This window comes from Schistocerca cancellata, chromosome 5, assembly GCF_023864275.1.
Source record: "Schistocerca cancellata isolate TAMUIC-IGC-003103 chromosome 5, iqSchCanc2.1, whole genome shotgun sequence".
NCBI lineage: Eukaryota > Metazoa > Arthropoda > Insecta > Orthoptera > Acrididae > Schistocerca > Schistocerca cancellata.
This window is the reverse complement of record NC_064630.1, coordinates 644,597,709-644,622,216: the sequence shown is the minus strand read 5'-3', so window position 1 is coordinate 644,622,216 and position 24,508 is coordinate 644,597,709. Positions and strand designations below refer to the sequence as shown.

The 24,508-nt window shown below is 39.4% G+C and overlaps 1 protein-coding gene across 1 annotated transcript in view; it reads right to left on the bottom strand.

Annotated features, from left to right (window-relative positions):
• The window catches only part of LOC126188957 (small G protein signaling modulator 3 homolog), a 198,612-nt gene that overhangs the window by 24,476 nt on the left and 149,628 nt on the right, over positions 1–24,508 (bottom strand). The window contains exons 12-13 of the mRNA XM_049930715.1: positions 19,285–19,395; positions 3,605–3,772 (exon numbers count right to left, since the gene is read on the bottom strand). Coding sequence (XP_049786672.1) covers positions 3,605–3,772; positions 19,285–19,395 — 279 coding nt within the window. The remainder of the gene's footprint in view (positions 1–3,604; positions 3,773–19,284; positions 19,396–24,508) is intronic.

The following is a 24,508-nucleotide window of genomic DNA, read 5'->3' as shown; positions in this document are numbered from 1 at the left end:
TATTCAATGACTACTACAGGGCAGATAGGCAGTTTCTTAGTAACAACATACTGACTGAAGACTTGCAAGCTGCCCTTTTCCTATTCCACTATCATATTAATTTATGTAAATATTTTAATACATTTTTTCAAGAGTTCTGTACCGTTTCATTTGAGCATTTTCTGATCACCTGTGCTAAGCTTATGCCAAGTTCTTCTTGTGGTGTTTCTGTTTTTATGTTGACTGAGTACAGCTGCTGATCTAGGCATGGCTGAGTTTGCGTACCTAAATCCTATAACTTTTTTTACCTGGGGAATGTGCAGTTCTCTCTTAAATAAATTAAGTATGTCAGAGTAGTTCCGATTTTAATCATGTTGATATGCATCACCAGTTTTTGTTATTAGTCTACATATAATTCCTTTGCTAACAAATGGATACATATTTACATGACTTCATATGAAATTATTATTGCAGTGTCTACAATCTATAAATCATGCACTTAAATTTAGACTTGGTTAGTTATTTTAAGAAATATTAAATCGGCTCATTTCCTTAAATAAGCTCTGACATATCTGACACAAAATGCTTATGAAGGAAAAAAATCATTAGTATCACTTGGGAAGATGCAAAAATTCGAAATAACCAGTATCCACAGAAGATGCATTACTCAGCATATAGTATGAAATAGTTATTTTAGTGTTACGGACATCTCTTTCTCTGAATATTTTTAAGCTAGTCAAATGAAATCTGTCACACTTTTCTTTGACTGTAACCTTCAATTGGCTCATGGTTTCAATTTCAACTATCACAATTTCACTTCCTGCTTCTTATTTTTGTGTTGGTGTTTGGCTGCCATTAATCCCTCCTCTCTCTATCTATTTTTTTTTTTTTAAATACCACAACTTTTTGATGTTTCACTCACTGTTAATTGAAATGTGTTACTGTTCTGTTAAATACTGAATAAAAATCTTACTATACTTTAAAATCCACTAATAGCTGAAGATGTTCAACCAGAAGGAGATTTCATAGCCCACTTGCTGTCATAAATAGCATGCCCAAGAAAAATATATTTTAATGCAATCATTGACTAACACATATGATCTCTTATTCTTGTAGGTCAAGTCACGAATTCAGTTTAGTATCCTTTGTGTTATATGGTGATGGTAAGAGATAAAGTTATTCTGAACTATGTGAAATTAAAATTATACTATGAGAAGGAAAGTTGCTACTCACCATATAGCGGAGATGCTGAGTCGCCGACAGGCACAACAAAAAGATTTTTACATTTAAAGCTTTCAGCCAATGGCCTTTGTCATCAACAGACACACACACACACACACACACACACACACACACACACACACACACACACACGCACGCAAATGCAGCTCACACACATGACTGCAGTCTCAGGCAACTGAAACCACACTGTGAGCAGCAGCACCAGTGCCTGATGGGACTGGCGACTGGGTGAAGGAAAGGAGGAGGGCTGGGGCGGGTAGTGGGAGGGATAGTATGGTGGGGACGGAAGACACTGAAGTGCTGCTCCAGTCACTACTCAAATCCTCAGGCCCATCCCAGAACCTCTCACCCTAGTCCATCTCTCTAATCACCCCTACCACTCCCCGCACTCCTACCCTACCACTCCCCGTACTCCTACCTTCGTCATGCTTCCTGAAGTCCATAAACCTAACCAACCAGGACGCCCCATTGTGACCAGTTACTGTTCCCCCACTGAGAGAATCTCTGCTCTCATAGATCCATACCTTCAACCTATTATCCGGAACGTAAGCTCCTGTATAAAAGATACCAACCATTTCCTCCACCTAGATGAATCCTTCCTAAACACCCAGAATCCTAAACCCCTCACCTGGATCAGATTCACTGATGACACCTTTGCTATCTGGATCAAAGGTGAAGACACCCTACCCACATTCCTCCAGAACCTCAACAACTTCTCCCCCACTTGCTTCACCTGGTCTTACTCAACCACAAGCCACCTTCCTAGATGTTGACCTCCACCTCAAAGATGGCTACATCAGTACCTCCGTCCTACTAACCACCAGCAATACCTTCACTTCGACAGCAGCCACCCAATCCATACCAAGAAATCCCTTCTTTACAGCCTAGCCATCCATGGTCATCGCATCTGCAGTGATGAGCATACCGAGGATCTCTCCAAAGCCTTCACTAATTGCCTTCACTGACCGTAATTATCCTCCCAATATTGTACACAAACAAATCTCCCATGCCTTATCTTTCCAGTCTCCCACCACCTCCAAAAGCCCCACCATCTGGCCACGGAGGAGCATTCCTCTTGTAACTCAGTACCACCCAGGACTGGAGCAACTGAATTAGATTCTCCACCAGGGTTTCGATTAACTCTCGTCGTGCCCTGAAATGAGAAATGCCCTGCTCACTATCCTTCCAATCCCTCCCACAATGGTACTCTGCCATCCACCGAACCTACACAATATACTCGTCCACCATTACACTATCCCTGCCCCCAATCCCTTACCTCATGCCCCATACCCCTGTAATAGACCTACATGCAAGACCTGTCACATACATCCTCCCACCACCACCTACTCCAGTCCGGTCACTAACATAACCTATCCCGTCAAAGGTAGGGCTACCTCTGAAAACAATCGTGTGGTCTACATGCCAATGCAACCACTGAGCTGCATTCAATGTAGGCATGGCAACCATCAAACTGTCTGTCTGCATGAATGACCAATGACAAACTGTGGCCAAGAAACAAGTGGACCACTCTGTTGCTGAACTCGCTGCCAAACACGATATCCTTCATTTAAATGACTGCTTCACAGTATGTGCCATATGGATCTTTCCCACTAACATGAGCTTTTCTGAATTGCAAAGGAGGGAACTTTCCCTGCAGTACATCCTATGTTCCCATAACTCTCCTGGCCTCAATCTTCGTTAGTCGCTGTCCTCACCCATCCTGCTCCTTCCCTGCTCCCATTCCAGCAATACACCGCTGTCATCCCACCACCACACCCAGTCTTATTTTATTTACTTTTTATTAATTTGTTTCTCTCTATTTCTCTCCTTTCCTGCTACTTCCCACCCCCCTCTCCCCACCTCACCCCTGCCCACCCCTCCCAACCTGCAGCACTTCAGTGTCTGCCATCCCCACTACACTATACCTCCCCCTCCCCACACCAGATTCCTCCTTTCCCCCACCCAGTCATAACTCCCATCAAGCACCAGTGCTGCAGCTCACAGTGTGGTTTCAGTTACCTGAGACTGCAGTCATGTGTGTGAGCTGCATTTGCGTGAGTGTGTGTGTGCGTACATGCGTCTGTTGATGACAAAGGCCATTGGCTGAAAGCTTTAAATGTGTAAATCTTTTTGTTGTGCTTATCTGCGACTCAGCATCTCCATTATATGGTGAGTAGCAACCTTCCTTCTCATAATATTGTTACAGTCCATCCTGGATTTGCCAATATTGATTGAAATTAAAATTAAAAAGGGCAACAGATTGTTTTTCTCATGTGATACGGATTGCATTGTGATTTGCCATTTGTAGAATTTTTGAATGTGTCCATGCTTCTCACAATCAGCTGCACACAAAATAATGTGAAATTAATACATCACTACAAACCTAGAAAACTTGGTCTCTTCATGCCATGCTCCAGTACTTGCTTTATTGCTGGACACAGCGTCCCTCTGACTAAATCTGTTACAGTCTCCGATACACTATCATCTCCTGCACATGAGTACTGTTTGCTTCTTTCATCCAGCAGCTCCACAAACTTTGCTGGGAACCAACCTGAAAATACAAACATTTTGAAAAAATGTGACACACATTACATTTTCATAAATTAAGCCAATTAATTTTTAAGTGTGCAGTAAGTACTGAATTCGTTATTTACTAGGTATTAAAATACTGTGCCAAACAGAAATCACCCTCATCTATGTTCCAAACGAAACAAAAAACTTCAGAGGATATGCTAGACTACTAAATGGTATTAATATACCAGTAATATACATTTTTGTTTACGGTGATGATGTTTGTGAGAGGCCTTTGGCAGAAACATTTGAGGAAGATAGTGAATGGTCTTTTCACAGTGACTATTATAATATTTTTATTCACTTGACTGGTTTAAGGATTTTAAATTCACTGTCAAGTTTGGTAGAATATTTTGTTATATAATCAAAAATCGGACATGAAAAAATAGATACAGTACAGCATCAATAAACGCCAAGCACAGTTAATTGTTGCATTTTCATTGTTTGACACCCCATTTAAAATGAAGTTACCACAGATGGAGCACAAGCTATGACTGGGCAAGGATGGGGAAGAAAACTCACCATGTCACTTTTTTTAGAGGAACTAATTGCACGTTCCTTAAACAATTTATGGAAATGATGGAAAAACTAATCTGTAGGGGCAGACAGAGATTTGAAGCCCATTCCTCCTGCCTGTGAGTCCAATGTGAGCCATTGAGCCAGGTGTTGGCAGTAGCACACCAATACATAGAATAGATGCTTGGAAAATAGGCTTTGATACCATTGTAAATACATACCAAAGAAATATACAGTATCGAAAACAGACCACGCTTTAAAACAGAATATCATTGAAAATATAAATGAATCCCAGCTGTCTTTCCAAGCCATGTAACATTTTGACAATCTTGGAAAGGGATAGATAGAAATAATATAATTCATATTAGATACAGAGGGACAATGAAATCACTTTTTTATCCGCAATAAAAATCAAGAAGCTCTTAATTAATGACAAAAATTCATGAACTGCATATTCTAGCTCACCCAAATTTAATTTAGTGTTACAGTGTAACAGTGTAAAAACTGGAGAATCATATTAAAACTGCTATTTTGTTTTCCTATGTAAGCCTCGTGGAAAATTCTAAAACAAACTGATGTCTTAACTTCCAAAATGGAGGGCTTGTAATGCAAGATATTTGGCACTGTGTTTTCAAATCAGTCTGTGGCATTATTAATAACATAAAGTAAGTATGTACACAAGATGTTGCTATTATACTGTCATCATATCTAATTAAGGAATAAGGAAAATAGTTCAGTTTCTTTTAATTAGAACAATATTTAATAGCCTGTTAGAGAGAGAGAGAGAGAGAGAGAGAGAGAGAGAGAGAGAGAGAGAGAGAGAGAGGTTTATTGTTGTTATTATTTAATCATAGGGTGTATAACACAATGCCCATACAGGTAATACTTAAAACGGTTCACAGAGAATAAATTACATAAAATCATAAGCTAAAGAAAACACTTAAAAAGACAAGTGCATAAACAGATTTTCTGAAAGAATATAGAGCAACAAAAATAATATTAAAAACTTGTTGGACTACACGAATTGAGGACTATGCTAGCTTTCTCTCCAAACAATTTTAGAAAGAGCCGAGAAGAGGGACAAAGGTTTGATAATAGCCATTTAACAATTTGTGTATTACCTCTACAACAGAAGGCAACTTCTCAATCAATCCACTAACTACCTTTATTTTAATAAATGAGGTGTACTCTTTGAAAATGTAGCACACTTATGTTCATATCATACAGGCACAGTCTGGAGGTGAGTAAACATTACTTCATTTCTCACCAGTGGAAGGTGCTTTACCCCTGCTGGGCACTGGCTCCATCAACATATTTTCCCATTCTTACAGCCTCTCATCCTCTTAATGATGTGTGTCCTGCTTCTCAATAGCAGTGTTACAGCATATTGGGGGATATTACAATTTGGTACTGCAAGTATTGCACAGGCCTCCTTGGGTACTATATCAGCCAATTCATTGTGCTGAATTATCGCATACCCTTGTATCACCTCCTTTTGTTGTAGGTGAAAAAAAGTGTCCTGGATTGGTTCCTCTTTAGGATACAAGCACTAGGTGTCTTGCAGTGCACACAGGTAATCAGAACACGAGAGGAATTTCGACTCTTGAAAATATTTCATTTGTGCCAGTGCTCTCAACAATTTATCACCTCTGTGTTATTGAAACTGAAGTCAGTTGGAAAGCGTATTATGGGAACACAATTGGAGTCAATTGCTGAGCAGCCATGTCCATCAGTCAAAAAGAGAAATACCTGTAGTGTTCACATAAGATGATATAAAAACTTAATTTAAACATAGAGTGTGGGGTACTTTCTAGCTTATACTGCAGCAACTAAAAACTAAATATGGTCCTCTTCAGAATCCAGGGTGGCAGTGGGCTCCACCCTAGGACAAGGACTGGAACCGCGTCAGCACTTAATACCAAAATGCCATATACCAAATGGCTTTGAGTATGGCAGTGGTTTAAAAAAATAATTTGCAATCTGGGTTTAGCAAATGAGTGCCCGTAACTGAGGATGTTATTACAAGCACAAACACAATTTATGGAACATGGTACTTTATAGAGCTACATGTAAGATACAGGTTATGGGCGACTGGACAACAGTAATATGGCATACAGAATAGGCCAAGCATTCGACTGCTTAAATAATGCTATTTCTCTGGCAGCTCATCAGAGTGAGCCGGGGAGGGGGGGGGGGGCATCCCTGGTGGCCTCTATAAGCAGGCCTGTTAACTGCAAGGACATGCACTATCTGAAATCGTGTGCATCATGAGCAAAGTTACATCACTCCTCCCTTCTAGTGGTAGGATGCTTGATGGTGGTAGGAACTCAGTTTGGCCGGTGGTCTACCCACACAGATGCACCCAGCCAGAACAGTCAAGGAGCCAGCGATGCTGGCAGATGCAGCAGTTGGAGGAGTGTCCATGGTTGGCATCCAAGTAGCAGCTCCACCGGGCTCTTGTTCCCCACCGGAGAGAAATGGTACAAACTTTTTTTTTTTTTTTTTTTAAAAAAAAAAGGGGGATCTAAAGCAGCTTTAGAAGACCCACCAGATACATACTTCTGCATCTGAGCTTTAAACAACTGAATCATGCGTTTGACCTCATCATGAGATCGAGAGTTAAACGGGGGAGCTGTGAGAGGTCGAACACTACTATCCTGACAAAAAGAAGCAAATTCTAAAGACACAAACTTGGGGCTGTTATCGGTAATCATGGTATACAGAAGCCCCTTAATTGCAAAAATCTTACTGGGTTGAAATAGCAGCTGCTGTGGACATGGATGGACGATGTGCTACAAAGGGACTTGTGGAATAGGTGTCCACTACAATGAGAAAATACTGATTTAGGAAGGGTCCAGCAAAATAGACATGCAGATGCTCCCATGGGTGTTGCAGCATCAGCTAGGGGGAAAAAAGATGCCCGTGTGGCAGCTTGTTGCTGAACACTGAGTGCAGGCAGCGATAAGTCATGTATTGTCCCCATCTATGCCTGTCCAATACACGTCAGCACGCTGAAGTTTTGGTGCGAGAGGTCCCTCAGTGACCGATATGCAGAAGCCATAGTACATTATGGCGTAAGGATGTGGGAATTACAATCCAGAGAGCAGCATCTTCCATAGCTAACAAACGAACTCCATCAACCACAGAAAGGTGGTGCTGGAGGGAGAAGTAATTACGCAAGGAATCCAAGGCACAGCTCAAGGGGTTTTTCCAGTCAATCATGCTGCACAAATGAGGGGATCCATCTAAGTACAGGATCTGAATGATGGTCAATGCTATTGTGGCCCTTGTTGGTTGGTTTGGGGAAGGAGACCAGACAGCGTGGTCATCGGTCTCATCGGATTAGGGAAGGATTGGGAAGGAAGTCGGCCGTGCCCTTTCAGAGGAACCATCCCAGCATTTGCCTGGAGTGATTTAGGGAAATCACGGAAAACCTAAATCAGGATGGCCGGACGCGGGATTGAACCGTCGTCCTCCCGAATGCGAGTCCAGTGTCTAACCACTGCGCCACCCCGCTCGGTTTGTGGCCCTTGTGATGGGAAAACCATTGACCAATCGAACACCATGACTGGCCCAATCAGAAGGCGATATAAGGCATCGGCACTGATGTGTTGTGCTGGTGGCCGGTAATGGATCAGATAATGATAACGGGAGAGGAAATGAGCCCACTGCTGAAAAGATGTGCTGTCTTGTCCAGCACAGCAGCTAAAGGGTTAAAAAGAGCAACCAACGGCTTGTGATTAAATGGAACTTAGCACCATACAAGAAGATATGAAATTTCATGAGGACGAACAAAATCACTAAAGCCTCCTATCCAATATGAGAATACGACTGCCGGAGTGGGAGGTAAAACCTTTGAAGTGTACGGGTCGTTCACACCCGCCCGTGTATTTGTGCACCAACACTGTGCCAAGACCATACTGAGAGACTTCTTTAGCCAAGACGAGATACTGATACAGATGTGGCCAGATGTGGGGTAGACTGAAACTTAGATTTAAGCAAAGAGAACAGTTGGTCACAAGCTGGGGGGACCAGAAAAATGGCACACTTTTACACAAAAGTGCATGCAGTGGCTGAGCAACAGTGGATGCATCCAGTAAAAACTTGTGACAGTACGCAACTTTACCTAGGAATGCCTGCAGTTCCTTAATGGAGGGTGGCCGCGGCAAAGCCCCAACTGCATCAACATGGCGACACAATGGCTTGATCCCTGTGCAAGAAACCTCAAAACCTATGTACTCATTTGATCAGAGATTGCTAAGGTGGTCTCCACTGGAGTAACGTGAAACAATGATACCGTCGAGTTAACTGATGCAGCTGAGTGCAGAGATTGTCAGCTGTTCTAAAAAATGCAAAAAAATTGTGGGCACACAAGTGACACCAAAAGGCAAGCATTGATATTTGTGTAGTGGCATCATGCAAGGGGAGCTGGAAGTATGTTTCTGACAAATAAATCTTGAAAAAGTAGTGGCTGCCTAACAATTTTGCGAGCGACTAATCGGGGGGGGGGGGGGGGGGGGGGGGGGGCAAAGGGTATGTATCTATTATGGATTGTGCATTACTCGTGCACTGAAGTTGCCACAGAGACAAAGCTTCTTAACAATGACAAGTGGTGTAGCCCATTCACGGGAAGAAATAGGCCAAATGACATTGAGCAAACAGTCTAATTCAGCCTTGACAGAGTTGCACAATACAACAGGCATCTATTGCGCCCAGAAAAAAACAAGGGTTAGCCGACTCTTTCATGGTAATGTGGGTATGAAAAACAGTAGCAAAATCTAGCCTGGACATAAACAGAGACAAAAACTCAGAGCAGAGGAACTCCAGTTGCTGATACAGAACGTGAACTGACAAAGTTACCTCATCGGCAATGGGGAAACTGAAAGCGTTAAACGCATCTAGCCCAAACAGATCTGTGGTATGGAAATGATCCACAACAATAAAAGTGAGAGTGCGAACAAAGGATTTGTGACAGACAGGAGTGGAGAACAGACCTAGAACCAGAATCTGCTTTTTATGTAGCTAATCAACTTCTCTGAAACCTGTATGAAGGGAGGGGAGCCCAAGTCCACATATGTTTATGCATTTACAAAAGTCACTGCAGCTCACCCTAAAAATTTTGTTCATGGAAACAGTCACTACACAGATACAGTTTAAGTCCATCAGTACCACTGTGTCCGCCACATTTTAAGAGGAGTTACACAAAGATGCAATGTGGCCTTTCTTATGACACCTGATGCAGACTGCTGAACACATAAGGCACGTAGCACAGTCATGTTGGAAGAAGCAGTATGAGCAAGACAGAAGGGTGCACGCGGTTGTTGCTGTGATGCCTCCTGTTACTGCTGTGGCCATGACAGATGCTGCCCCATGTGATGCAGAGTTGAAGGCTGTACTGCTGCAATGGCTTCCGTATCATCTTGAACACTTTCAGATGCCTAACAGGGTTGACTGAACAACTTCCAATACCCCCCCCCCCCCACCAAGCAGCAATCTGATCGGTTGCGGCCCATGACACTTTATAAAGGACTGTGCTATATAGAGCACATCCATAAGCATTAGATTGTCACACTGAAGTGGTTTTTTGAGGACTTACCTATCCGGCGCCAGACAAATAATAACATCAGGCACCATATGATCGGAGTACGATTCGTGATGGGTACCAGTGACAAATTTAAAATGACAGTTCAACCCATGCTATTCTGTAAGAGTGGTTTGGGTGTTTCTGACAGTTCTGACAACAGTACAACATGTGTCACAATGACATGCATTCTGTCACGGTATTAGGTTGAGAGAAGCTTACACATTTCATCAAATCATAAGCTGGCCAATTCTTGCAAACGTGCAAATTGACACTAATGATACATACTCAGCGAAAGACAGGAAAGAAAGAAAGCCATACACAGGTTCGCATCGTCCATGCATAAAACCTGGAAATGTTGGCATAGCTGTGTTTCATAAGAGTCCCAATCTTCAGCCGATTCATCATAAGCTGGAAAGGGTGACAGCTGCACTGACTGAAAAGTAACCTGCCATGAACATGCAGACACCACTTGTTGAGAGTGTGGTGAGAGCCTGCTGTTGTTCAGCAAAGGCTTGCTGCTAGGCAGTGAGACACTGGAGTAGTTCTTCCAGCGAGATGTTTGTTGGATGACTTAGCACTGACATTAGCACATGGAGAAAACGCAACCCTCATTTGTCGCCAAGTTTGTCATAGCAAGAAAACACACACAGTATTTTACTGGGCAACATGTTAGATACAGGTTGTACGTAGTACTGAAAACATTGACTGAACAACAGTAATAAACTGTAAAGAATAGGCTGAACACTTGTTTGTGACTGCTTATACAATTCTGTTTCTCTAGCAGCTCACCAGAGCACAGCAGGGACTGACCAAGGTGGCCTCTATAAGCAGGCCTACAAACTGTATGGATGTGCACTCTCTGAAATCATGCATGTCTTGAGTAAAGGTACATCAGAGGATTGAGCAAGAAACCTGTATCCCTGTCATACAATGTGGAGTCATTGCAGGATGGTTAGTGGTGTGTCATCAGCCTCAGAACAGTTGCTAGTACCATAGTTCTGAGGTTGACAAATTTAATGGCATTTCACTCTTCAAAATCCTATTAGGAGTTTCAGAGTAATTGAGATTTACCTGTTTTGAGCAGGAAACCTATTGCTGTCATACGTGGAACTTTTATGATTTCGTATCCAAATAAGACAATGCATCAGGTCAAAAGAGGAAACAGAGTGTTTGCACTGTCTTGATACCAGTATACAAGAAGCACAAAGGAAAGCAACTTTTATTCTACCTGTGCTATTCACATGTATACAGTGCTGATTAGTATAAAGAAAATAAATGTCTTTTACAAACCAAGAGAAACTAAATATGTTAATTCTTTACAGAGAATGCAGAAGGAATGTGAAGAGAACAGTTGAGTTGTACACAGAAAGGTATCTTTACAGACTGTGTCCAACAAAAATGACAATTCAGCGAATATGTAAAAACTGTAACTGGAAGGGGCAGTAATACTGCATATAGTATAAGAAGGAAGTCTGCAATGAGTGGAGCAAACAAATCAGATGTTCTGGCAACCGTTCCTCACAATACACATGTTGGGTCCAGAGAAATTGCATGTGTCTTTGGAGTAAGTCATCCCAGCATTTTTTGCATTTTGCATGCAGGTAGCTTCCACCTGTATGAAGTATCACTTCACCAGCACATTAACCAGCAAGAATGTAGAAGTCATAGAGAACTCTGTCACTTAGTTGTGATATGACATAAGGAGAATACATTCTTTCTTCAGAGGATTATCTTTACTGATGAGGCTACTTTTACAAATCACTAATGTAAGAAATTGCGTTACTATACTGCTGAGAATCCATGCTGGCTGAGGCAGTTTGAACATCACTGCGAATGTCTGGTGTAGTATTATTGGAGACTATAGGATTAGTCCTTACATCACTGAAGAAACCTAAACGGTTATAAGATTCACACATTTTCTTATTGAAGTGCTATTGGTTCTCCTAGATGAAGAGCTGCTTGAAATACATAGATGTACGTTGTACCAGCATAATGGATGCCTGGCTCACTACTTGCTTGCAGTTATGGAAGGAGCTCAAAGGTGAAATCTATGCACAAGTTCTGATAACCCAAGAGGATTGAAAACATTGCATTGTTACAGCACAAGCAATGATATCAAAGGAATCTCTTCAATCTGTTCAGAAGTCCTTGCACCAGTGACTGTAAATATGTATTAATATAATAGAGGGAAACATTCCACGTGGGAAATATATATATATATATATATATATATATATATATATATATATATACCTAAAAACAAAGATGATGTGACTTACCAAATGAAAGTGCTGGCAGGTCGACAGTCGACAGTCTTTAAATATGTCTGCTTGTGTCTGTATATGTGTGGATGGATATGTGTGTGTGTGCGAGTGTATACCCGTCCTTTTTTTTCCCCCTAAGGTAAGTCTTTCCGCTCCCGGGACTGGAATGACTCCTTACCCTCTCCCTTAAAACCCACATCCTTTCGTCTTTCCCTCTCCTTCCCTCTTTCCTGATGAGGCAACAGTTTGTTGCGAAAGCTTGGATTTTGTGTGTATGTTTGTGTTCGTTTGTGTGTCTGTCGACCTGCCAGCACTTTCATTTGGTAAGTCACATCATCTTTGTTTTTAGGTATATTTTTCCTTCGTGGAATGTTTCCTTCTATTATAACCTTATATATATATATATAGTTATAATAGAAGGAAACATTCCACGAAGGAAAAATATACCTAAAAACAAAGATGATGTGACTTACCAAATGAAAGTGCTGGCAGGTCGACAGACACACAAACATACACACAAAATTCAAGCTTTCGCAACAAACTGTTGCCTCATCAGGAAAGAGGGAAGGAGAGGGAAAGACGAAAGGATGTGGCTTTTAAGGGAGAGGGTAAGGAGTCATTCCAGTCCCGGGAGCGGAAAGACTTACCTTAGGGGGAAAAAAGGACGGGTATACACTCGCACACACACACATATCCATCCACACATACACAGACACAAGCAGACATATTTAAAGAACATGTGTGTTTGTTTGTGTGTCTGTCGACCTGCCAGCACTTTCATTTGGTAAGTCACATCATCTTTGTTTTTAGGTATATATATATATATATATATATATATATATATATATATATATATATGCCTTTACAAATGTCTGCTTGTGTCTGTATATGTGCGGATGGATATGTGTGTATGTGCGAGTGTATACCTATCCTTTTTCCCCCCTAAGGTAGGTCTTTCCGCTCCCGGGATTGGAATGACTCCTTACCCTCTCCCTTAAAACCCACATCCTTTCGTCTTTCCCTCTCCTTCCCTCTTTCCTGATCAAGCAACCGTTGGTTGCAAAAGCATGAAGTTTGTGTGTATGTTTGTGTTTGTTTGTGTGTCTATCAACCTGCCAGCACTTTCGTTTGGTAAAGTCACATCATTTTAGATAAATATGTATTAAAGTAGATGGTAGACACTTCAAACACTTGATGACACAAATAGAATTTTAAGGTAGTGTTTATGAATATATTTTTTTCTGATTTCTTTTTTTGTTGTGGCTGCTGATGTAATTTTACAATGTATGTATCTTGACATTAAACTCACGATGCAAAGTTATTTTTTAACACATCTTTCATACCATTTCACAATTATATGCATTATTCAATTTTTGATGTGCATCTTTCTTTCAGAGCTCTGCCAGAAACGGGAGCAGAACTGTTAATGTAGTTAACTGGCGAATCATCGTTATGACATGCCATTTGGCATCCAGCCACATGTAGCCAAGTGTGATTAGTATCAGTTTTAATTCAGTCTTAACCACCATTCCATTTTTGTAAGTAGACTCTCTAAACTGTGTAAAGCTGGAGCAACTTATCAGTTGATGCAGCAGTTCCATATAATAAAGCAAACTGTCACAAAAGACAGCAATCAATTTCATTTTTAAAACACATAAATCTCAAGTTTTAAATATTTTAATTTCTCTGAAACCACAAATCAGATTTTGAAGAATTAAATGCTATTTAACAATATCATGAAAGGAATAGTTGCTACTCACTGTATAGTGGAGATGCTGAGTCACAGATAGGCACAACAAAAAGACAACACACACACAAACACACACACATATGACTACAATCTCTGACAGCTGAAGCCAGACCGTTGAAGCCAGTTAACTGGTGAATCATCTGTATGACACGCCATTTGTCATCAAGTTGTTGGTGTGTCTGGCTTCAGCTGCCAGATTCTGTGGTTGTGTGTGTGTGTGTGTGTTTTTTGTCTTTTTTTCACAAAGGCCTTGTTGGCCAAAAGTTCATTTTGTGACAATCTTTTTGTTGTGCCTATCTGTGACTCAGCATCTGAGCTATATGGCGAGTAGTCCCTACTGCTTTCATAATATTGTTACATTCCATACTGTATTTTTCATTGTTTGATTTTGCCTAAATGCTATTAATTTGTTTCTTCTAAAATGAGTAGGTGAAAATACTATAGTTCGATTTGAAAGAGTGAGGTTGATACTGATAGCATCATCAACAGCCAATCTGATAAATTGGTAATGTGTCCTTTTGAGTCATCGTTCAACATAGGACCCAAGCAAGTTCTTCCATTTCTGCAATCTTGAGCTTCCCATAGCTAATTCAATCCAGCTGTCGTCTTTAAAAGTCTCTGTCCCATCTATCTGGTGGTCTTCCCCTTGGTATTTTTTTTGTAAATTGGGCTTTAATCTAATACCTGTTTTGCCCATCGGGCAACTTTTCTTTGAGTGACATGACCAGCTCACAGCCATTTCAAGGTATTCACCCTTTGCATTAAATCACTGGCCTTTAACACACATCAGTTATCAACTGCTTCCTTTCTTTCTTTCTTTGTACAGCCTAACATTGATCTTTCCATTCCTCTTTAGTTTACAATTAGTTTTCGAACAATGAACTCATTTAATGTTCCTATCTCACAACGGTAAGTTATTGCTGACAATATACTTTGATCAAAAGTTGTTTCACCAGCTCAGATGGTGCCTCAGTATTCAAAAGTGAATAGTATCTTCCATAAGCTTGCCAAGCTAATTGAACAGGTCAAAATATTTATGATTTTACTCTGCTTCCATATTTACAAGTCAGTCCTGACAGACATATTCTGTGACCCATTGCAGTTGCTTATTTCCAATAGATATACGTCCCTCTGGTATCCATTCACTCCTCATGAATTTGGTTTTACAATAGTTCATTTTTAAGCCAACTTCAGAGCAATCTAATGAAAGTTCAATAGCCAATATTTGAAATTCGTCTACATTATTTGCAAATAGAACAATATCAGCAGCAAACTATTTCTCAGAACTTGGATTCTCTTTGTTTTCCAATTTAATTTAAACATTGCTTTTTCTAGTTCTGCTGGAAATAGTTTTGGATATATATATATATATATATATATATATATATAATAGAGGGAAACATTCCAAGTGGGAAAAATCCTTTTTTCCCCCTAAGGTAAGTCTTTCCGCTCCCGGGATTGGAATGACTCCTTACCCTCTCCCTTAAAACCCAAATCCTTTTGTCTTTCCCTCTCCTTCCCTCTTTCCTGACGAGGCTGCGAAAGCTAGATTTTGTGTGTATGTTTGTGTTTGTGTGTGTGTCTATCGACCTGCCAGCGCTTTTGTTTGGTAAGTCTCATCATCTTTCTTTTTAAATATATATATATATATATATATATATATATATATATATATATATATATATATATATATATAGTCACCTGGTTTTAAACCATTGTCAATGGCAAACTGATTGGTTTCTTCAACACTCTCATACACTGTGGAGGTTTTGTACACATTATACAAGGTGTACAACTTTGCTTCCGCCGTTTGCCGATAGGTGGCGACAATGGTAAGTAACGGTCGAAAGAAACAGATCACAGACATCAGGCAGTTACCTTGGACCTCAGTCAACATCACCTCATTCAAAGATTAGTCAATTTGCGTCTGCATCATCAAGTCGTTCTTGATTGAAAATGTCAGTTTACGAAACTAATTCTCATCATTTGCAGGAGGTGTTACTGTTTTGTTTCAGTATGAAGAAAACAGCAGCTGAGTCTCATCGAATGCTCTCAAGTACGTATGGTAAGAACACTATTAGTGAAAGAATGTGTCGTAAGTGGTTTCAACACTTCAAGAATGGTGATTTTAATGTCATAGATCAGCATAGTGGTGGAAGAGAGAATGTTTTCGAAGATGCAGAATTGGAGACATTGCTGAGTGAAGACTCATATCAAACTCAAGAAAAATTGGCACGATTAGTGGGAGTGACACAGTAAGCCATTTCAAAATGTCTCACGGCAATGGGCATGATTCAGAAAGAAGGAACTTGGGTCCCAGGTGAACTGAAGCCAAGAGACGTTGGATGGCGTTTGTGTGTTTGTGAACAGTTGCTTCAGAGGCAAAAACGGAAGGGATTTCTGCATCGCATTGTGACTGGGGATGAAAAATGGATTCATTATGATAACCCTAAACACAAAAAGTCATGGGGATGTCCTGGTCATGCTTCCATATTCATGGCTCCAAGATCATGTTCTGCATTTGGTGGGACCAGCTCGGCGTCGTGCACTATGAGGTGTGAAAATCAAGGTGCTTGTTATTGAACGCAATCAATGCATTTGAGCAGAGCATTAAAAGACAAACCGCCTCAATACAGCGAGAGGCACGATAAAGTGATTTTGCAGCACAACAACGCTTGACCCCACGTTGCAAAAAAAGGTCAAAATGTACTTGGAAATGTTAAAATGGGATTGCTCCCTCTATCACCTCTTTAGATCAATGGCGCATGGCCTGGCTGACCAACACCTCCGATCTCATGAAGAAGCCACAAATTGTATCGATTCGTGGATCACTTCAAAAGATGAACAATTTTTTTGACACGGGATTCGTACACTGCCTGAAAGATGGGAGAAAGTAGTGGCCAGAGATGGAAAATACTTTGAATGATACATGTGTAACCAATTTGTTTCATTAAAGCCTCAAACGTTGGGGAAAAAATGGTGGAAGCAAAGTTGTACGCCTTGTATAAGACTTTAATATAGCCCCATTTTATTCCTTGCTTTGCCAGAGCCTCAAACACAGTTAGGTGCCTGATCAAATCAAATATCTTTTCAAAATCTGTAAAGGTAAGATGGTACTCATTTGCTCTACTAACTGTTTCACAAAGAGTGAGGATGAGGCCAATTGTATTCAATACCGTGCAGAACCCAGCTTGTTCAAAGTGTTGAGCCAAGTCAAGTGTAGTGCTCAATCTGGTAGTCAGAATTCTACTAAAAACTTCGCACAGCATTGATAGAAGGCTTATACAGTGATAGATCTTTATATCTTTAGTACTACCTTTTTTATGTATTACGATTATTTTGGCTTTATTCCAATCTCTTGCTAATGTTTCACTAAAAGCTTTATAGCTGCCTCATCTGTAATTACAGTAATATAGCTGTGAGAAGGGACTATACATCATTTAGTAAGGACTTTTTCACAATTCATGTGTGTGAAAACAGAATTACAATATCTTTTTCCTTTTTGTTACAGTTGATGATTTAATTCTGCAACATAAGTGTGACATTAAACTCTTGATGCAAAGTTTTTATTTGGCAATGATGAAGGGGCTAAATGGAGTGAAATTTAGTGAAGAAGTTACTCAGCACCTCAAAGGTTTGAATTAAACTTATAATCAGTATTTTCCAATGAACAGGACATTAAATATCAAAATGAATTATCAGTTAAATGCCCATTTACTGTCAATGCATAACCTTCAATCATCTAATCAGAAAAAGAATGCAGAACTTTTTTTAATCTAACATCCGACTCATCATTGGAAACAAAATATAAATTCTGGTGCAGTTAAAAAGATGAATATCCTCAAGTGTTCTGTCTCATTAAAATTTAAAATTCCTGCTTTGATTGTTATTTTAAATTTAAGTACCCCTAAGAAATTTTTGGGTTAATTCTTAAATATCTTTTGAGGCAAACAAATATTATTTGAAGTGATTGTAAATTTTTTGCAAGTAATCAATTTCAAATATGTTGCATTACAACACACTACAGAAACAAAACAGGGGTTCCATGATAAAAAGGGCATGAAAGGGATTACACTTACTGAAATGACTACAAAATGTCGTTCCTTATGATCTAAAATGACAAGTTAAGTACATCAGTGATTTCCTAAATGCATAAACCCAGTGACAAACCGTTTCGAACAGAAGCTGTAGAGCACTATTAGTGACAGAACAACATCACTTCTCAAATGGGTCAAATGGCTCTGAGCACTATGTGACTTAACTTCTGAGGTCATCAGTCGCCTAGAACTTAGAACTAATTAAACCTAACTAACCTAAGGACATCACACACATCCATGCCCGAGGCAGGATTCGAACCTGCGACCGTAGCGGTCGCTCGGTTCCAGACTGCAGCGCCTAGAACAGCACGGCCACTCCGGCCGGCCACATCACTTCTCAAATATCCACAATACGAAGAGTAGTTGCACACTATCTATGGACTGCAGAACGCTCCTGCACGTGTCCAAGGCTGCCAAAATTGTGGGTGAAAGTAATACTCAAAGCTAAATACTGCAGTGCATAATTTTTATGGGTTTTGCAACTATCAAATGGCGTGTAGCCTGTGAACTCCATGAACTTGGCACTGAGAATATTAAAAGTTGTGACAACAGGAGAAGTTAGGTAAATAAAGTAAATATATCTTATTTACGGAGCAACTTATTAGAATATCTGGCCATGAAACTAAAATTATGAAGTGCAATCACAGTTACTCAAAATATTGGTTAAACAAAATGACAAACAACAATATACTGGTACAAATAACCCAAAGAAACTATAAATTTCATTTCACCAAATGCACACACAGTCTCCCTAAACACAGATAATTTATAAAAAGCAATAACTGAAATTTTTTTGAAAAGCATATTTTTCACTTCATAAGGCATTTAAAGAACTTGTCCTGATTTTTAATTAATTATATGAACAGAAAAACATGAAATGTTACATAGGGCAAGACAGCTGTATAACAGAATGACTAGTCTCTATAATACTATAATAATGGCAATGACTAGTAAATGCAGAAAACAGTAAGCTTTCACCAAGAACAAATAAACCACGTTCATATTAAAGCAAAATGCATAAAATCTACAGACCAAGACAAAATGAAACAAAGAAAGACGTAATAACTGACACTGATTTTGCAATAACACTTCATTACTATACACAATATTCAATAAAATACTGTAAACATATATTCAATCAATCTAAAATACCAAACCAAAGTACTTACTGCAACATAAAAAAAAGAAGATTGAAACTAGACCAAGTATAGTAAAAGCAGCAAAATATGGTACTAAAAAGATAGAAGTATGCCACTATAAAAGTGAATCATTCCAACAAACCTCTCAATCCATTCAGTTCACCAACCCAACAATGTTCGTCCTTCTGACTTATAATAATGATGATGTCATTCTTCCGAAATCCAAGCTCATCGTCGTCATGGCGTTCAAAGTCTGCACAGTATGAATTAAAGCTTAGCTAGCATTCTTAAAGCAACAGGCATGAGAATACCAGTAAACAGAAAGCAAATAAATTTTTACATAACTGAAAAGTATTCTACATATTAGTGAACATTCACCCATTCATGGCCAGATATTACATCTGATAAGTAATTGTCATTTGTTTAAACCTTGGAACTTGGACAATACCATGGGGCACTACTCACCTGATGAATTCAGTTTGTCAGAGAACATGAAAGTCACACAAAATTAAAACAAACTGCAACTCACCTGAAAGCCATGAGACAATTGGGAACTACTTTAGAACTAGAGGCAGATCTTATTTCTGCACTTCAAAAGCATATTGGCCAAAATCAGCACACAATAAGGCCCCTCAATGATGTTTGGGTAGCAATGACTGTTGACTCTAAGATCATCAAAGGGATTAAAACAAGGGATCTGGTCATATTACTGAAGGTGTAAGAGGAAAAGCGATTTATAGATGAAAATAACTGCACAGCAGCCAAGAATGTAGACAGACAGACAGACAGACAGACAGAGAAACTCCAAATGGACATTTTTGATGGAAAGAATAATCAAAGACAAAGAAAATTTATAAAGGAAGAAAAATAAAAGAAGAGATACTGAAATATAATATGATAACATTTCTATGTGTGTGTTGCAGCAACAAAGTTTTTTTAACATCCCCTTTAGAGTAAAAAACAATAAAATGTTTATAAAGTAATATAGTACTCAAAACTCTGAGCTGAGACCACTGTAGCATAGAACAGAAATAGTAAAGTGGGTTACAGGAAGCAGTAAGAGCAACATGAATAACAGTAACTAATTAAAATGTCATCTTGTCAAACTGTGAATGTCAGTACAAAATAATGATAGTAAAATAATTACAACAATAGGAAAAGAAAGTTGGGAAATAAAATTGGGAAAGCAGGCAAATTAAATATTTGCGAAAGAGCTGTATGTTCACAATTAACGTGCAAGACATGGAGCCAAACTGACCCCAAATTACAGCTAAGCAAAGAAAAAAATATTTGAATAAATCTTATGTTAGTTTCCCACTGATAATGGAGATGCTCGAAACATGAACATTAATGGTTCAAAAAGAGGTGAGACCCAGACAGATATTGAAAATGACTTCTTTCTTTTTAAATTATATTTTCCAGCTTTAGGTCACACAAATGGTATTGTACCCAGTTTGGCCTTCTTAGCAAGTCATCATCAGATGATTACAATATATTACACAGTAACCAGTCAGGAACACCCAAACAGACTGTTACATTATACTCTGACAAGTTACTATGTAACATATTCAAACCAGTTTATGATGACTGCTAAGAAATCAAAACCAGCAGATACCATGAGACTGAAAACATAATTTAAAAAAAGAAAAAGAAATTCAGCTACAAGGCAGACTATGGCTGTAAGCTTTGATTATAAAAATGACCTCTCCCATCAAGTCACATTGTGGTAAGATGCTGCCAGAGTATCTGTCACTGAAACAGGTCTCGAATTGAAGATTAACATATGTACCTCAGAAGAAGATGGAGGAGGAGGAGGAGGAGGAGGAGGATCAGGATCTCTCACTCTCCTAGATCCTGACACACTTCTTTCATCACCTGGTAAGTCAATATCTTCTCTAGTTCAAGTCTCGGCCTGGCACACTGTTTTCATTTTCCACAAAATTTCATATCAGCCAACACACTGCTGCACAGTGAAAATTTCATTCTGGGAACATCCCCCAGGCTGTGGCTAGGCCATGTCTCCGCAATATCCTTTCTTCCAGTAGTGCTAGCCCTGCCAAGTTTTGCAGAAAAACTTCTGTGAAGTTTGGAAGGTAGGAGATGAGGTGCTAGCGCACGTAAAATTGTGGGAACGGGTCGTGAGTCGAACTTGGGTAGCTCAGTTGGTCATGCACTTGCTCGAGGTGCCGAGTTCAAGTCTCGGCCCGAAACACAGTTTTAATCTGCAAGGAAGTTTCATATCAGCGCACACTCCACTGCAGAGTTAAAATTTTTTTCAAGTCAATATCTTATTTTCAACCTTTTCCGATTCCTTCTTCTGTTCACAGAAATCTAACTTAATTTTTTTATTGCACAGTAGTTGAATCTTTACCAACTTTTCATGTAGTTTCTTGAAAGATCAAGTGAAATCTAAATTCATCAGCTGTAACTTTTTTTACCATTAGGATATTCTTTAGAAATTTACTTTCTTCTTCCTTTGATTCTGATAGTTCTTTTTTGGCAATTGTTTCTGTAGTTTATAAACATTCTGGGTTAATTATGGGACCCAGGCAGAATTTGCTTTTGATAAGACAGTGCTTAGGATCTGTAAGTGTTCTGCCTCTATGTTTCTAGCTCTTCTTTTGATTGTTGCCTTCTCACTTGTGTGTTAGGTGGAAACTTCATCTATGAAACTGAACTTTTTTTTTTTTTTTTTTCTGATGTCACCATACACTTGTCCACGTCAGATCTTTTGCTTCTACATTCACATACTCTGTTGGTTCCCCCCCCCCCCCCCCCCCTCGCTCCCCCCAAAAGAAATTTGCAACCCTGCCTTCTCAGTTGTTAATTTTGCACCTTCTATTTGTTTGGTCACAATGTCCAGATTATGCTTAAAATATATTAAATCATCTTTGAAACAACAGTATAATTTAAGTCAGCCTTATTTCTTTCCACTTGGGATATTGTTGACTCATTTATTTCTGCCATTCTTGGATTACTTTCTCCATGATATAATTAAACAGAATTGGCAAAATGCTGTTGCCTTGTCCTTACTCCTTTTTTGATCTCTAATGATTCACATAGCTCTCCTAATATTTTAGCTTGTAACTGTGTGTTAGATGATGACTGTTGCACAAGTGCTTATCTTTTGTCATCTATTCTTAAACTCTGTCAGTACTTTCAAATGTGCCGCAGTCTATGGAGTAATATGTCTTCTCAAAATCAGTTAATGTTGTGACGCACTTCTTACCTTCTGCTAGCGATTTGGTTTTGATCAAGGTTACAGCATGAACATTTGTTCTGCACATGATCATCCATTTCTGAACCCCGCTTAGTGCTCTCCTAGTTGCTTATATATGACTCCCTGTTTCATAGTGTAGTGCTGTGTAAGAAGTAATAAGTCTCTGTAGTTGCTGACATTTGTTGGTCTCTTTTCTTATGTAACAGATAAATGATCGCATCCCTCCAGGCATATGGGATATATAGTGTCATAATTTTGATTACTTTAACCTCCAACCAAAGCAAGCAGCTTTACTGTATGGTTAAATGATGATGGCGTCCTCTTGGGTAAAATATTCTGGAGGTAAAATAGTCCCCCATTCAGATCTCCGGGCAGGAACTACTCAGGAGGACGTTGTTATCAGGAGAAAGAGATCTGGCATTCTATGGGTCGGAGCTTGGAATGTCAGATTCCTTAATCGGGCAGGTAGGTTAGAAAATTTAAAAAGGGAGATGGATGGGTTAAAGTTAGAAATAGTGGGAATTAGTGAAGTTTGGTGGCAGGAGGAACAAGACTTCTGGTCAGGTGAATACAGGGTTATAAATACAAAATCAAATAGGGGTAATGCAGGAGTAGGTTTAATAATGAATAAAAAAATAGGAATTTGGGTAAGCTACTACAAACAGCATAGTGAACGCATTATTGTCGCCAAGATAGATATGAAGCCCACACCTATCACAGTAGTACAAGTTTATATGCCAACTAGCTCCGCAGATGACGAAGAGATTGATGAAATTTATGATGAGATAAAAGAAATTATTCAGATAGTGAAGGGAGATGAAAATTTAATAGTCATGGGTGATTGGAATTCGACAGTAGGAAAAGGAAGAGGAGGAAACGTAGTAGGTGAATCTGGAATGAGGGTAAGGAATGAAATAGGAAGCTGCCTGGTAGAATTTTGCACAGAGCATAACTTAATCATAGCTAACACTTGGTTCAAGAATCATTAAAGAAGGTTGTATACATGAAAGAAGCCTGAGATACTGACAGGTTTCACATAGATTACATAATGATAAGACAGAGATTTAGGAACCAGGTTTTAAATTGTAAGACATTTCCAGGGGCAGATGTGGACTCTGACCACAATCTATTGGTTATGAACTGTAGATTAAAGCTGAAGAAACTGCAAAAAGGTGGGAATTTAAGGAGATGGGACCTGAATAAACTGACAGAATCAGAGGTTGTAGAGAGTTTCAGGGAGAGCATTAGGGAACGATTGACAAGAATGGGAGAAAGAAATACAGTAGAAGAACAATGGGTAGCTTTGAGAGATGAAATAGTGAAGGCAGCAGAGGATCAAGTAGGTAAAAAGATAAGGGCTAATAGAAATCCTTGGGCAATAGAAGAGATACTGAATTTAATTGATGAAAGGAGAAAATACAAAAATGCAGTAAATGAAGCAGGCAAAAAGGAATACAACGTCTCAAAAATGAGATCGACAGGGAGTGCAAAATGGCTAAGCAGGAATGACTAGAGGACAAATGTAAGGATGTAGAGGCATATATCACTAGGGGGTAAGCTAGATACTGCCTACAGGAAAATTAAAGTGACCTTTGGAGAAAAGAGAACCACTTGTATGAATATCAAGAGCTCAGATGGAAACCCAGTTCTAAGCAAAGAAGGGAAAGCAGAAAGGTGGAAGGAGTATATAGAGAGTCTATACAAAGGTGATATTCTTGAGGACAATATTATGGAAATGGAAGAGGATGTAGATGAAGATGAAATGGGAGATAATATACTGCGTGAAGAGTTTGACAGAGCAATGAAAGACTTAAGTCATAACAAGGCCCCGGGAGTAGATAACATTCCATTAGAACTACTGACAGCCTTGGGAGAGCCAGCCCTGATGAAACTCTACTATCTGGTGAGCAAGATGTATGAGACAGGCGAAATACCCCCAGACTTAATGTAATAATTCCAATCCCAAAGAAAGCAGGTGTTGACAGTTGTGAAAATTACCAAACTATCAGAAGCCGACCTTGGAGAAGATCAGTTTGGATGCCGTAGAAGTGTTGGAACATGTGAGGCAATACTGACACTCTTTTCTAGCATTTGTAGACTTAGAAAAAGCTTCTGACAATATTGACTGAAATACTCTTTCAAATTC